This window comes from Heterodontus francisci, unplaced genomic scaffold (genome assembly GCF_036365525.1).
Source record: "Heterodontus francisci isolate sHetFra1 unplaced genomic scaffold, sHetFra1.hap1 HAP1_SCAFFOLD_124, whole genome shotgun sequence".
In the NCBI taxonomy this organism is placed as follows: domain Eukaryota; kingdom Metazoa; phylum Chordata; class Chondrichthyes; order Heterodontiformes; family Heterodontidae; genus Heterodontus; species Heterodontus francisci.
Window position 1 is genome coordinate 2,856,023 of NW_027140322.1, and position 16,655 is coordinate 2,872,677.

General features: G+C 41.6%; 1 protein-coding gene across 1 annotated transcript in view; it reads right to left on the bottom strand.

Annotated features, from left to right (window-relative positions):
- The window catches only part of LOC137359225 (deleted in malignant brain tumors 1 protein-like), a 28,114-nt gene extending 19,280 nt beyond the window's left edge, over positions 1-8,834 (bottom strand). Inside the window, exons 1-3 of the mRNA XM_068025285.1 lie at positions 8,701-8,834; positions 1,227-1,259; positions 61-375 (exon numbers count right to left, since the gene is read on the bottom strand). Of these exons, the coding sequence (XP_067881386.1) occupies positions 61-375; positions 1,227-1,259; positions 8,701-8,746 (394 nt within the window). The 5' untranslated portion in view covers positions 8,747-8,834. The remainder of the gene's footprint in view (positions 1-60; positions 376-1,226; positions 1,260-8,700) is intronic.
- Positions 8,835-16,655: the final 7,821 nt, after the last annotated feature.

A 16,655-nucleotide genomic window follows, 5' to 3' on the forward strand; every position in this document is an offset into this window, starting at 1 on the left:
CACTTCTTCACAGAATCTAACAGCCGCGGTGGGAGATGAGAGACTGAGAAAGATTTTTACCTGAGCAGATGACGCCGGCATCATAGAAGTGTGACCAGGTATAGTGACCCCATTGAGCTGACTTACAGTCCCGCAGAGAGGCTTCGGTCCCGCCGCACTTTACATTCACCGTCACAACGGGTCCGGACCCTTCCCCAAAGTGAGCCCGGCCCGGTGCAGAGACTGCGGTCCCGCAGTCCAGCTCCCGACACACAACAGCGGCGTCCTGCAGGTCCCAATCATTGCCATACACAGTCCCCCACTGCCCCCGGTAGTGAATCTCCACTCTCCCAGTGCACCGACTGCCCCCATTCACCAGTCTCAGCTTCACCGTCTCTGTAAAATATCAGAAATATCATCAAGCGGTTCTTGTGTGTTAAACCCACAGGTTCCCAGTGCACAGACCCTCCCCATTCACCAGGTATGAATTGACAGGAATATCAGTCTGCACTCAGAACCCTAATAAAACCCGGAGTATATATTACACATGAAAAAAGGAAAGGGAAATATTAATACACGGTGCAAACGAGCAGGGAACCCGGAGACAGCCGAATATTCCCACCAGCACAGCGGCTCGAAGGAGAACTGGATGGGGACAGGCTCAGAATAGTTTTAACCTGCAGAAGTGGGGAGATGGGCGTGGCTGTAATGATCACATGTTTACGTACTCAGAACTCATTGGACGAACACAGTGAGACCCCAGCACCAGGAAAGAGCAGAGGAAATTGCACCCACACCCAGTACAGCCAATGAAGACAGGGCTGGATGGTGATGTGATCTTGATGTCAGCGCAGATTGGTTAGCTGGACCGTTGGGCCGGCAGCGGTGTCAGTGGAGCTGATCCTTCACACTCTGCTCTTCAGAGACCCTCAGTTATTGTCCCTCTGCATGAAGACAGCAGTCATCTCTCAGCTAGGTAACAGTGTGAGTGGAGCTGATCCTTCACACTTTGCTTTTCAGAGACCCTCAGTTATTGTCCTTCTGCATGAAGGCAGCACTCATCTCTCAGCTAAAATTAAAGATCTTCAGTCACAGTATGAGGGACACCCTCCCTTTCTGACTCTCAACTGGGCAGCGGGTTAATCCGTGATCAAAGAAAATGCTGAGATTTTCGCCCAAGCTTCATATTTAATGGGATGGATTAGAGCAGAGAGATAGCAGATAGTGTGAAAATAAAGGGCGATTACCTGACGGGTCAGCCTTACTGTTCCCAGGTCTGCCTGAAATGAGAAGTTAACAATTAGAGTTCACTGGGGCAAGAAATGAATGAAACTGTCAGAAAGAAAAAACACAAATACAACTAACTGCAGGGTCATTATTCCCGTGCCTTGCAGAAGAAATTATATCGGGATCTGTGATTTCATTCCTTAAAACAGAAAATACAGTTTCTGCACAACATTAATATTGGTAATGGGATAAAATATATCCAGAATTGTTTTCACATATACACACACTGACATCCGGATACACTCTCTCCTTGTGCTGACGGTGGGTGGGCTTCATGTATTACCAGTGTGAAGGTGCCTGAGAAGGCGATGGTGATGGTCCTCTCCCTTATAGAATCTTACAATGAAACAGCACAGAGGGACGCCATTCGGCCCATGGTGCCTATGCTGTCTCTTCGTCAGAGCAGTCTAATTAGTGCCACTCCCATTCCCAATCGCCCTGTAAATTTGTGCTGATGGTGCTCTGATCATTGATGACCCGTATGTAGATACCCTGAGAAGAGGGTAGTGATGGATACCCTTTTAAACCCACACTGATGGCACTGTCAGTGAATTCAGCTTTCCGATCTAAAGTTCGAGAAGGGATGGCAACACAAGTTAAAGATTTTCCGATCCTGCGGTAGATTTCAATGCCTTTCAATTTACTGCAAATTCTTCCACCTGTAACTTTCAAAGTATCTGTAAACGTGTAATTGGGCTATTCTGTCGTTCAATAAATTACATAGCTTCCTCAAACGAAACAAAACAAGATTAACGGTCTGTCAGCCTCCTAACTCCGTGCTGACTGTTTCTCAGTAAGCTCCTGCAGTTCTGATTCTCTTGTAACCTGCCATCACCGACGTGCCCTGTTCTTTTACCCATTAATAATGTTCGATCAATGGTCCCCCCGTTTACTGGTTAAGCGTTTCTGCTTTTCAAAAATTCAGTTACTCGGTTGACCTGAACCCAATCCCCCTGATCACAATGTGTCTCACAGATCTCCAGGTGTTTTTCTATTCTCAACATTATATACTACAGACGGTGTGTTGACCTGATCCCAATCCCACTGATCACAATGTGTCTCACAGATCTCCAGGTGTTTTTCTATTCGCAACATGGGGTGGCACAGTGATGCAGTGGTTTGCACCGCAGCCTCACAGCTCCAGCAACCCGGGTTCAATTCTGGGTACTGCCTGTGTGGCGTTTGCAATTTCTCCCTGTGTCTGTGTGAGTTTTCTCCGGGTGCTCCGGTTTCCTGCCAGAAGACTTGCAGGTTGGTAGGTAAATTGAGCATTATAAATTGCCCCTAGTATAGGTAGGTGGTAGGGGAATGTAGGGATAGGTGAGGATGTGGTAGGAATATGGGATTAGAGTCGGATTCGTATAAATGGGTGGTTGATGGTCGGCACAGACTCGGTGGGCCGAAGGGCCTGTTTCAGTGCTGTATCTCTAAACTAAACTAAAATTATATACTACAGGCGGTGTGTTGACCTGTTCCCCAACTCCCTGGTGAAATTATATCTCCCATGTATTATTGTCTCTTTGTATACTCTGGTGATATATTATAGACAACGGGACACCGATTCCTGTCCTCAGCTGTGCTTCCCGAGTAATTTTGAATGTGTTACTGTTTCCCAACTATATCTCACTGGTCTCTTAATGATCCTAATTCTGGAATGTAAAGAGTGTGTGATTTCCTCCCAGTCCTGGAGCCTGAGCATTCCTACTAACTTTCCCTGATAATAGTCAGTTCCCACAAATTCCCCTTTTCCAGTCACCCAATGACAGACGTGGGGGAGGGGGGGAATAATCTTTCAGTATTTACTGAAAAACGGTTCCAGTCTCAGTGTTTCTGTAGAGTCCGTGAATCGTCTTCAATCCACTCATTCATTTCCCCTACTCTTCATGCATTTATCATTTCAGCCTGTAACCATCCATGTCACGTGGGATTTTTTCTCCAAATAATCCAGTGGTTCAAGGAGAAAGCCCACGAACACCCTCTTAGGGAAACTAGGGATAGACAATACATGGGTGGAGGACAACGTCGCCAACATGACGACAGTGGTTCAAGAAAACACCCCGTCATCCTGTCTGGATAACTAGGGTTGTTCAGTAAATTCTGCCTGGCCAGCGAACTCATATCCCGAAAATGATTTTAAACAATTATAACCGAGATACCCATACTTGTCTATTCGGCCTGTTTATCTCTTGCTGTCTCAGAGAAATGTTCAGTCAATCCCCTTTCTCAATCAATACTATTTTTCCATTTATCTGCACTACTCCTCATTTCTGCTGATTCCTCCATTTTGCTCTCAGATCCTTCCTCGCAGTTTCTAACTGCTCTCATTATTGTTCTTGAAAAAGTTTGAATGCATTTCTGTGTACCGTTTTTCAAATCTCCGATATATGCAGAGGATATACTCACTATTCCAACACTCTTCTGGTCGGCCTCCTACCCTAGGTAAACTTCAGCTGATCTAAAACTCTGCTGCTGTTCTCCTGGCATGGACAGTCCCGCTGTCACTGACTCCCGGATCCCAACGCCTTAGATTTCAGTGTTCACACCGTTACCTTCCTGATGTTTAGACTAATGGGTTTAGTGCAAAACTGTTAGGTTATTTTAACATTTTATACATATGTTAAATTACTATGGTACCGTATTACTGCAAACAGTAATATAGAAATATTAATTATTAATAACAATAAACTCAAAGGAGGTGAACAGAAATGGGACAAACGTTGGATATTCAAATCCCAAAATTTAAACTCTTGAATGTGTTACAAAACCAGGGACAGCGGTGGTTTAGGGGATACAAAATACAGTCAATGCAGAGAGTTTATGAGTACATGCTTCGAATGGCAGATTATTAGATGGGTCAATAATCAAAATAATTATATTATATCAAACTATTTTACTTGAAATTTGAGCTACTTCCACAAATAAATGAGGTATTTTGGATTTCAGAAGCAAATTAATTGATAGAATTACAGTTATTGTAGCTTACACTCACAAGCAAAGCACTGGACAGAAGGAAGTCATATCAAACAATCCGGATTCTGTGTGTCAATACTATTATCAGTAACGTTTAGCATCTATCTCCATAACACATCAACGAGTGTCTGAAGAAACGTTACCACGGTTCGAAATAACCAAACACGCATCGAACCTTTACAGTACCGAGAAAAAATGTTCTGTGCACTGTCTGTTGAATTTCTATATGCAAACAAATTCAGGATTTGTTCCACAAGGTGACCAGAGTATGGCACATGTAGAAGGAGATAAAAGAATTTAATAGGAGTAGGATTAGGCCATACTGCCTACCCAGACTACTCCGCCATTCAGTAAGATCATGGCTGATCTATTGCCCCAGATCAACTTTCCACCTTTTCCCAGAGATTGGGAAACAACTCTGGATCTTTCATTAAACACTGCATCGCACCATATATAAAGTTTGGGATATGTGGAAAGAGATTCCAAAATACGTCTGGATATTAAATACTACATCAAATGTATGAATCATGTAGAAAGAGACTGAGAAACACTAATTATTACACAACACCGTGCATATAAATGTATGAAATAGAAATCATGATTTAATGTCAAAAGACATAGTTTTGAAGATTGTCAGTGACGAAATAAAATTGTTCATCCGCCAAATCGCCTGAAAACAGCAGCATACTTTCTGGAGGGTATAATCGATAATCAGTAAAAATGAAGCAATATGTATTCCACCTCCAGCTAATATATTGTACAATATTTATTGTCCTTTCTGAATATTCCAAATGCTGTACAAACTATTTAATCTAATTCTCTCCAGCACATGGCACTTCACTGAGACATTCCGGGGACAGAAATCTCAATGTGCGATGAGTCAACTGGATGCAGATCCCGGTATTCTACAGTTCTGACTCCCATACACTCGATTGTAACACTGACTACTTTCTACTTCCAGGAGTCTCCGTTTTAAACGTCTGATTAGAATTTTAACTTCAGTCTGCTGCGTCCGTACGAGAGCCATAGGAAACAATATAAAACCAACTCTTGCCGCACTTCTGTTTGATTTTGGTAATAAAACAAAATTTAACTCAAATTATCTCTGGAAATGCAATTAAATATTCATCAGATGACAAATATTAGATCCGTTTTTGCTTTTTGCGACAAAAATGAATAACAGTTCCTTATTTGAATTTGATGAACTTAAAATCAAACAGGACAGAATGTGTTCAATGACAAATTTATAAATTAAGGAAACTGTTTCAATATTCACTTGTACGATTTCAATAAATGACAAATCAAAATAAATATGCACATGCCCCATAAATTGATTTTGATCTGGGGCTAATAGCTAAAAAAAAGTTTCAGGGAGTCAGATAGATTTCATACTTTCTCTCTGTCCTATGGCTTGCAGAAAATATTCTTAAATTACCTTAAAAATCAGAATTTTAGAATGCAATCCCTTTCACAAAACCAAAAGAAAATTAATCATGGAAGTCTGTAATAACATTAAGGGAGCGTTTCCCTGTCGTGAACCTGCATTTGCTGTCGATAGGCATTAACAAATGTCACCAAACCCGCACTGGAAACAGTGAGAAACTGTCATATTAATTATTACTTGACGCTGTTCATATGAATATGTGAAATAAGTTGAGAATTTATAATACAAAGTTCTAAAGTTCAAGGTCATCATTAAGTAAACAATAACAAATGGAAAATCGTCCGGAGATTTTGGAATATTCATTAACATTATCTTTGGGAACGGCACTTCACAATGACAGTAATAACTAATGCTAATTGAAATAATATTGGTTCTGCTACAGTTAATACATTATACAATATTTATAGATCATGTACAACACTCGAACGTGGAACAAACTATTTAAATCATTTCAGTTCCACTCAGTATATCACACAGGGTCAGACAGCACTTCTACTGTGAAATAACTGGGACAGAAATGCCCGCGTGGCTTCGGTCAGCAGTAGATTTAGCTTTGACTGCTGTTCTATAATCCCTGCATTACCATCGACCCCACACCCCGAGACCTTCTATTCTCACTGTGATCACTTTCTACTGCTAGATTGCTGTTGTTAAATAATCTGCTTAGAATTTCAACTTCAGTCAGTTGTGTCGGTACGAGTGCCGCAGAGGACCAAATAACACAAATTGCCACGATATTTGTTTTCAATTTTGCATTTAAATCAAAATTCTGCACATGTCCCACTTGGGAATTTAGAAGACGTGTTAATAAGATGCAAGATATTATAAAAACAATGTTTTTTGATCGCAAAAGAATGGATAATTGTTCCCTATTTAATATTGATGGAATGTAAAATCAAACCAACAGCCCAAGATTCGTATTCAACGTGAATTCTACAAATGAGATAAACTATTTCAATATTCGCTTCATATGATCGCAATGAATCACAGTGTTTTTTGTCATAAAGCATGCCTGCTTTTTAAAAATGATTCTGAGCAACTAGCGATTGGAGAAACGGATACAGGGAGTCATGTGCAATTCATTGTTTATCTTTTCTGTGGCTTGAATACAATTTTCTTTAAATAATCCACAGAACAGGCTTTTACAATCCAATTAGTTAATATTCACGGAAATACAATTCGTTAAACACATCAAGTATCTGATAACACTGGGACTAAGCTGGCCTGTCAGTAAACCAATAAAGTTTGTAACAGACAGAGATTGATAAATGTAACCAAACACACACGGGAAATAGTGAGAAACAGAATGGAATCATCAATGGAATAAAACAACAAATATCGAGCCGTTGGAACAATCATAAAGAACAATATCGCTAACTCTTTACACACAACATGTCACTGTGTGAAAATATGTGATTGGGAAAACTTAACTATCTTCAGGCACTGTACAAAAAAATGGAGGCAATAGAATAATTAATTTAATATAAAAGATACTAATTTTGAAGATCATCACTAACTGATCAATAATACAGAGCAAATTCCCCAATGATTTAGGAACTTACAGTGACATCATTTTTTGCAGAGTGCTCTTGATAATTATACTAATCATGAAAACGAATTGAAAAATATTGGTTCCACCTCCAGTTGAGTGGTTATTATAGATTGAAGGTAACACTTCAACATTGAACAAATTATTTTAAAATATTTAGTTTCATGAACTGTATCACTAGGAGAGCAGACAACACTTGTGTTGAGAAACATCTGTTTCAGAAATGTGTGTGGCGGTTCATGGTGGCAGTAGATGTAGTTTTGACTGGTGATCTGCACTCAGTGAGATAACTTACACCTGACTCTGATACACTCTATTCAAACAAAGACGGCGCTCTACTTCTATCAGACTCGCTTTAAATACTCAGATTAGAATTTCAATTCCAGCTGGCTGTGTCAGTATAAGAAACACAGGGGGAAATATAAAACAAACTCCCGCAGTCTTTGTGTTCGATACAAATTCAACTGGGAATTTAAAATACCTGTTAATTAGATGTAGAATATTCCAAACTCGTTTACTGTAACCAAAACAATATTACTGTCAGCAATAGCTCAATTGCTAGCACTCTCGCCTCTGAGTCAGGAGATGGTGGGTTCAAGTCTAATTCCAGAGACTTGAGCACAGAATCTAGGCTGCCACTCCAATGCAGTGCTGAGGGTGTGCTGCACTGCCCAAATTCTTTCCATCGGAGGAGACGTTAAAGCGAAGCTCCGTCGGCCCTTTCAGGTACACTATTTGGAGGAAGGGTAGGGGTATTATCCCCAGTGCTCTGGCGAATGTTGATCCCTCAATCAACATGTCACACACAAAAAAAGTATTCTGGTCATTATCACATTGCTGTTTGTCGGCGCTTGCTGTGTGTAAATTAGCAGCCACGTTTCCTATATTACAGTATGGACAACACTACAAAACAATATCGAATTGACAGCAAAGCCCTTTGGGACGTCCTGACGGCGTAAAATGCGCTATGTAAGCGCAAGGCATTTTTATATAAATGGGGGTTTATTCCTATTTGTAGTTGAAAGAACTTAAAATTGAAACATTCAATCCAAAATTTGTAGTAAATGAAACTACTACAAATTATATTACACAGTATCCATTTCATACCATCCCAATGAATGACAACTGAAAATAAAATAGATCCGTTTTACGTAAATTGATCTCAGACACTGACATATTCTATTCTAACAGCGAAGTGTCTCTTTTTCTAACAGACCCTGCTTAAATCGACCCATGAGATTTTCAACGCCAGTCTGCTCTGTACGAGCGGCTGGTAGAAGGCAATAAACAAGTGCCAATATTTCATTAAACTCTACACAAGAAAATTAAAATGTATAAAGCATTATTTACTTTCTACATCTCCTGAATGGGTTCTGTATTAAAGATGATAATTAGATTAATAATATACATCTTGTAATAATAATCAGTGTATCAGTAAATAACATAATGCATTCAAAAATCTGTAACTTACAGTTCAAAAGCTGCAGTAGAGACAGGGTCAGGAAGGTTTGCATCATGGTTCTGGCGCTGGGTACAGCGATGAGAACAGAACATTACCCGAACGCAGTTCTCAGACACTAAGAGCTCCTTGCAGCAGCTTCTGAAACTCTGGCTGTTGTGGAAATTAATTCTTTGACAGAAGTTTCTGCAGAAAAAATGTTTTCTTCCAAATAACCAATAGATTTTGACTTGTGTGAACCGTGAATTACAAGCTGGTAAAATACACCAATGAGACGAAATGTGACCATAAATGGATAAAATGAACCCAGGTTCCAACTACCAGCCTATCCTGCGAGGATAATGACGTGTGACAGTTTGAAAAGTAAATGAATCACTGATCTGGCGTCCAGATCATAGATTCATAGATGCACAGGAAAGGCCATTCGGCTACTTTAGTCAGAGTCGTCCCTTTGAAAGAGCTGTCTAATTTATTGTCACATATGTAGCTTTTTCACGTAACCTGGAAATTATTCCATTGCAAGCACTTGTTTAATTGTCTTTATAAATTCCTCTGGAATCTGATTTCATCACTCTTTCGGGTCGTGCTTTCCAGATCTAAACAAGCCTTAGTGTGAAGAAATGTCTCTTCACTACCTTTCTAGTTATTCTTCCGGTTCGACAGAAGGTCTCGGACCCAGGCCCATCTCTGGAACCGCAGAGAAGAGGTAGGTGAGGCGGTGTCACCAGAGCCAGTACGCAAGGCCCCGGCGAGAGGGCCTGGGCGGTTTTCTTGTGCTGCAGGTGGAGGGAGGTCCCAGGGAATGAACTGGTTCCTGGTGGGGGTGCTCTGTGCGTCACAAATTGGCCATGAAGGAGGCAACGCCCCACCGCACCCACAAGGCCACAGGGAGAATGCTTCGTTTTACAAGGTGTCCTCTCTATATGGTGGAGGACATCGCTGCTGGTAAGATCCCAGCGGCGGTGGAATGATCCCATAATTGTCCCTTAATTGGCCACTGAAGATCCTCAATCTGCCATTGGGCGAGAAGGCTCTTGTCGGTCTATGCTGCCTCCAGGATCACTGGACGATGGGGAGGCGCTGGGATCCCCATCCTGCCAAGTCCCTTGTCACACACCGCTTTTCTCCGTGCCCCCTCCCCACCCCTCCCGGCTTCCAATCACGCCTCTGGGGGCCAGTAAAATCCTGGCCATGATCTCTGATGACAAACGTATTCATGAGAGGAAATAAGTTCGCATTCTTACTCTACCATAACCCCTCATTATTTTGAACTCTGTTAGATCTGGGATGGCGGGACTGGCGTATGAGGAGAGATTGAGTCGGTTAGAATTATATTTGTTGGAGTTCAGAAGAGTGAGGGGGAATCTCATTGAAGCCTACAAAATTCTAACAGGACTTGACAGGGTAGATGCAGCAAGGATGTTCCCGATGTTGGGGGAGTCCAGAACCAGGGGTCACAGTCTAAGGATGCAGGTAAACCTTTCAGGACAGAGTGAAGGAGAAATTGCTTCACCCAGAGTGGTGAGCCTGTGGAATTCGCTACCACTGAAAGCAGTTGAGGCCAAAACATTATATGTTTTCAGGAAGGAGTGAGATACAGCTCTTGGGTCCAAAGGGTTCAAAGGGTATGGGGCGAAAGCGGGAACAGGTTACTGAGTTGGATGATCATCCATGATCATAATGAATGGCGGAGCAGGTTCGAAGGGCCGAATGGCCTACTCCTGCTCCTATTTTCTATGTTTCTATCCCACTGAACTTTCCCTGCTCCAATTCGAAAAATCCAAGCTCCTGAATTCTGTTTAGTTTTTTTTAGTTTAGAGATACAGCACTGAAACAGGCCCTTCGGCCCACCGAGTCTGTGCCGACCATCAACCACCCGTTTACACTAATCCTACACTAATCCCATCACATCCCCACCTATCCCTATATATTTCCCTACCACCTACCTATACTAGGGGCAATTTCTAATGGCCAATTTACCTATCAACCTGCAAGTCTTTGGCATGTGGGAGGAAACCGGAGCACCCGGCGAAAACCCACGCAGACACAGGGAGAACTTGCAAACTCCACACAGGCAGTACCCGGAATTGAACCCGGGTCGCTGGAGCTGTGAGGCTGCGGTGCTAACCACTGCGCCACTGTTCTCTCCCTGTAAATGAATTCCCTCACCCGTGGTGCCTTCTTGATAATCCTCCTTTGTACGTTTTGCAGGGCCTTGAAATTCTTCCAAGGTATTCGTGCCCGGAATTGCACACAGGACGACAGCTGAGTCATAACAATTGATCTATTAAGTAGCAGCTTGATGCCCTTTATGTTTGAATTCAATAACCCCATTTTCAAATCAAATATCTCGTACACTTTCTCAATCAGCTTCTCTACTTGCCCTGCAATCCTTAAAGATTTATGAACATGCATTCCCCTGTCCCTCTGTTCTTGCACCTCCTGCAAATGGTACTATTTATGTTATATTGACATGATGCTGTCACAATGAACATCACTTCTGACTTGACCACAATAAATTGCATCTACCGTTGATCTGCCCATTTCAGCAGACTGTCTACCCTGAAGTCTGCGATTATAATATTCACGATTTAATGCAGAGCCATGTTTTTCACCATCCACAAATGTAAAAATTATACATTCTAAACCCAAGTCTATGTAACTTGCATGAAGAAAGTAAGAACAATAATCTTAAGACGAACCCCCGGGCAACAGTCACTCTCGCCTGTCAGAAGAGCATCCATTCACCATTGTTCCCTCCCTCCTATCTCTTACCCAATCGACTACTCGAGCTGACATCTTCCCTTTAATAATATGCATTCCCATTTTCTGAATAAGTCTGTTATGAGGTACTTCGTCAGCATTGGATGCCCAAATACACAAGGCCTACTTCAGTCTCTGACTTGATTAAAGAACTCAATCAGTTAAGTTACACGCGATTGGCCTTTTATAAATCCGAGATGTTTTTCTCATCTTACCTCATGCTTCTGCAAGTGAGAATTAATTTTGTCCTTGATGAAGGCCTCTAGTAGATCTCTCAACTTTCACTGTGGTTAGACAGATTAGCGTGTAGTCACATGGTTTACCCTCTCCTCTCGTTTTGAAAAGGAGTCTAACGTTTGCCAAATTCCAGTTCTTCGGCCCCAGTGCGATGTACAAGGAGTATTGAAACATTGTGGTCAGACCTGATCTTATCTCCAACCCAGATTCCTTTATCTCCCAGAATGCTTCCCATCTGGACCAGGGATGTTGTCGACATTTAGTGACAAACTGTTTAGCAACGCGTTCCCATCTATTTTATCCTATGCAGGATATCTGCATCCCTCTCCTCGATTGGGACATTAATTTCAGCCTCTTCTTTTTTGAAGGCAGTTGCAAATTACTCATTCTGTACCTCAGTCACGCCCTCTGCCTCGAACAGGAATATTTATTTGCTTCTCCATAATCGGCTGCACCGTTCCTTTATTTTTACTTGTATATGTTTGACAAGATTTCTGAACCCCTTTACTCTTAGCTGCTAATCTTTTCCATGCTTTCCCTTTGTCCTTCTTGTATTCTTTTCCAATTCTCCCTGTGCACTCTGCTTTCTATTTGTTTTGAGATTATATTCTTGATTTGGAATTTGTAATGAATCTCTTCTTTCTCTTTTCCTTTAACTGACAATTCATTTTTCATCCAGAGAGTGCAGCATTTAATTCCCCATCTTCACCTCCAGATTTGAGTACTCCAATGCATTCGTGGCCAAACTCCCTGTTTGCATCCTCAGTCATCCTGAGGACATCCAAACCTCTGCTGCCTACATACAACTCTCGCAAGGAGACGTTCATCCATCACCTCTACACTCACATTAGCTTCTGGTCACACACCTAAACAATATTGAAATTCCCACGTTTATTTTATAATCTCCCCATGAGCTCTTCTCTCCCTATCTCTGTAATCTCTTTTAGCCCTATAAGATATTTGTCCTCCTTCAATTCCGGATACCTGAGCATTCCCAAATTTAATCGCTCCACCGCTGCCAAGATCCGAAATTCTGGAATTCCCACCATAAACCTCTGCCTCTCTACATATTTTTCCTCCTTTAAGATGCTGCTTAAAACTTACCACCTTGACGAAGCATTTGGTCATCTGACTTAATATCTGTTAACGCTGCTCGCTATCAAATTGTGTTTGATAATATGACTTGGAAATTTTAACTATGTAAGGACACCTCATAAATAAGAAGTTGTTGATCTTGTTTTCCACCTTCTCCTTTACTCTTCTCCAGTTAGAAGTGTGCTTTAGAATGAAGTGTATTTAGCTCTATGCCACCGTGGCTGAAAGGGCCTTTGAACCTCTCCATTCCAGTTCCACTATCATTCCTTCCATCCTTCCTTAACCATAATGAAGTTGCGCTTACCCTCAACTTTCACTCCACCAGACTCTACATTCAATGAAATATCCTCCATCACTTCTGCCAACTTCACCACAATGCTCCCACCAGACATCCTCTGCTCTATTTTCAGCATTCTGAAGGTACAGCTTGACCCACTCTTCCTTCACTCAAAACACCCACTACTCTTCCAATGTCACCTCCCCAGGCAAGTGTTGGTGATGCATGACCTGCCCTTTCACCTTCTCTTCTTCAACTGTCAGGACCACAAACAGTGATTTATTTGTATTTTTGTTTTTGTTTAATCAATGCATTACTTCTTAACAATTGTCCTCAACACCATGGAGATGAAGCATACATTCTGCAATTGCTTTGCTGAGTTCTTCCATTATGCCCAGTAGCTTCCATGCACTTGCCATTACAATTCCCTGTCCCACTCAGAGCTGACCCCTCTGTGTTCAGCCGCCCACATTGTTTCAATTTTTCTGACTCAGCATCAACTTCAAAAATAAACACGTGGGAACTACTGCCCCCATTTGTTTTTGACAGCAGGTTCTGGTAATGATTCTGTTCTTCATTTAATCACGACTGCCTTCCACCCCATCACAGTTTCTCTCTTTATCTCCTTCCTCTGTTCCCATTTTCCCAGCCTCTGTCCTTACTGAAACACTGTTACAGCACAAACCTTTCCTGTTCTGAAGAAAATTCTCTTTCTCAAAATGCTACCTCGCCTACTAAGTAGTTCTAACATTTTCAGTTCATGATTTAGATTTCCAGCATCTGCAATATTTTGACTTTTTAAAGAAGTTGATGTCATAGAGAAATGTGGTTAGGTTGCAATTGAATATAAATACATACACACAATAGATAAATAACTTCGGAGAGAGTGGCAAATGGGAATATGATGGGATCAGGAAAGTAATCTTCTTCGGCAGACACTTGGTCAAATGTTGACTTGTTGCCCAGGGCAGCCACCTCGATTACCATTACCACCATTACCAGCAAAACAGCAATCACTGCTTTTCTGCTCAGTTTTGCTGTATTTGCCCACTGTAGAACAGCAGAGTGTATCTGAGACATTCCTCTCAAAACTGCTGCACTCCATATAAGGACTGTGCAGCTTTATTGGGAAAACTGCCAAATATTTGAGGAAATGTGATCTCTAATTGAGACTGTCGAGAGACGCAGAACACACTGAGACACTGAGTGGTCATCATAAGTTGTGAATGTTCACCATCGTTGAACTATACAGGGAGGGATGTGATGTGTTTCCTCTAAAACAAAGGAATCTGTTTTCTGGAAGGTGATCACTTGGAGTCAGGAACGGCTTTCCATTGCCGAAATATGTGAAATGCAGCTCACAGTCTGCAGAACCTCAGAACAGCCACTGTGTGTTTTTCTGTTCTGTTGAAATGAGAGGAAGCACCTGGCGTTGTGGTGATTTCTCTGCTTCCGTTTTTCTTGCCTGCTGCTCTGTAATGTCAAGATACTGCAGCAGCATATTAAAACTCGGAATCTGAAATTACGTTGTTTAAAATCCAAAAGGACAAAGTATCGGGGGAAGAATTTCTGGGCAATATCATTAATTCATTGGAAATATTTGACAGCTTAGTGTCTGCAAGTAAACGTACCTCTTATCACAAAAACTGAATCACAGCACAGAATATCTGTAATCTGTGTACAATTTCCAAATGTATAACACACAATATCAACAGGCCATGATAAATCACTCTGAGTCCAATTCAATCAGCAAAGTCAGATACACCAAAGCATCAATTCTCGCTGAGGTTTTAATTTAAAATAGAAGAACCCATGTGATGTTGCCTGTCCAGGTTCATGAAGCAGGAATACTGTTAAGAATCAAATACAGTCAGGAGGATTGAGCCTGTGTTAATGTAAAGTGTTAACTCGCTGCGATCCGATCACTGGAAATGCAGCCTGTGTCAATGTCAGTAGTTAACTTGCTGTGATTCAATTCAAAGAGGGGATCTGAAGGTAGACAGTTGCTTCAATAAATTGTCCACTGTACCTCAATAAATAACATTTAATGTCAGCCTGATTTCTCTGGGAATGAAAGTAAATCTGGGTAATGAAAAGAGTCTGAAGAACTAAAACAGATCAATAAATGAACACAGCTGAGCAGCCACTGTAAAGTTATCACAGGTAGAAAATGTTCAAATGATTAATTCCTCCGGATCTCACATAGAATGAAACAAAAACTCCCCAGAAATGGACATTTAATAAAATAATTCCACAAACTGCATTGTCAATCTGGACAAAAATGATTTGAAACGAGGTAAATCCCCCATAACATTGCCACACACTCTTTGGTTTCTGAGGATGTGTCAGGTACTTTCCCAATCTGATAGACTTGTCCCCCTGAGGTGTGTTTTGCAGATATCACAGACTGACAATTTCAGTATGAGCCATGGGTGTTGACAGCAACTGGTTGTCAGAGAAACTTGAAACACATGCACAGAATGGTGGGGATTGAAGATATTTGGGTCAATATCTTGTATCTGTGAGGAGCTGATCGATCCTGTAAACAGTGGCACTTACACATGAACATACTGAGAAATGGTAGCGCTAACCAAGGAACTTGCAGTAAGCACTGATACTCAGCAAAGAACCTATATAAATTATGTTATACATGCAAGATCTCCTCAGACTTTCTCAAATACTTAAGAGAACGCAGTATGAAAGTAAAGATCTGAGGATCTCTCTGCCAACACTGTCATTTTCTGGGGTCACTGTTAATAATGTGACACTCAGGCAACCTAATAAACACTGACCTTAAATCAGAAAGTGCTGGAAATACACAGCAGATCTGATAGCATCTGTGGAGACGGAGTTAGCATTTCAGGTCTGAGACCTTTCATCAGAACTGGAAAAGGTTAGAAATGAAATAGTTTTTATTAGAAACTGAAAAGAAGGTGGCAAGAAGAAATAAAATTAAGATGTGTGATAGGACGGAGGGCAGGAGAGATTGTTGTTGTTTTTATTATTATTCATTCATGGGGAGTGAGCGTCCCTGTCTAGACCAGCATTTATTGACCATCCATAATTGCTGCACTCCTTGGGGTGTAGGTACACCTACAGTGCTATAGGAAGGGAGTGCTAGAATTTTAATCCAGCGACAGTGAAGGAACGACTGTCTTGTTATTTTTCTGGATGGTGAGTGGCTTGGAGGGGAATATTAAGGTGGTGGTGTTCATATCCATCTGCTGCCCTTGTTCTTCTAGGTAGTAGGGGTAGCGGCTTTGGTATGTGCTTGGTGTGTTGCCACAGTGTACCTTGTTCTTGATACACATTGCTTCCACTGTGTGTCGGTGGTGGAGGGAGTGAATGCTGGAGGTTGTGAATAGGGTGCCAATCAAACGAGTTGCTTTCCTGGATGGTGTCGAGCTTCTTGTGTGTTGTTGGAACAGCACCCATCCAGGCAAGTCTAGAGTATTCCATCATACTCCTGACATGTGCCTTGTAGATGGTGGACAGGCAATGGGGAGACAGGGTATGAGTTACTCGAGGCAGAATTCCTAACATCTGACCTGCGCCTGTAGACAGTGTTTACCTGGCTGGTCCAGTTCAGTTTCTG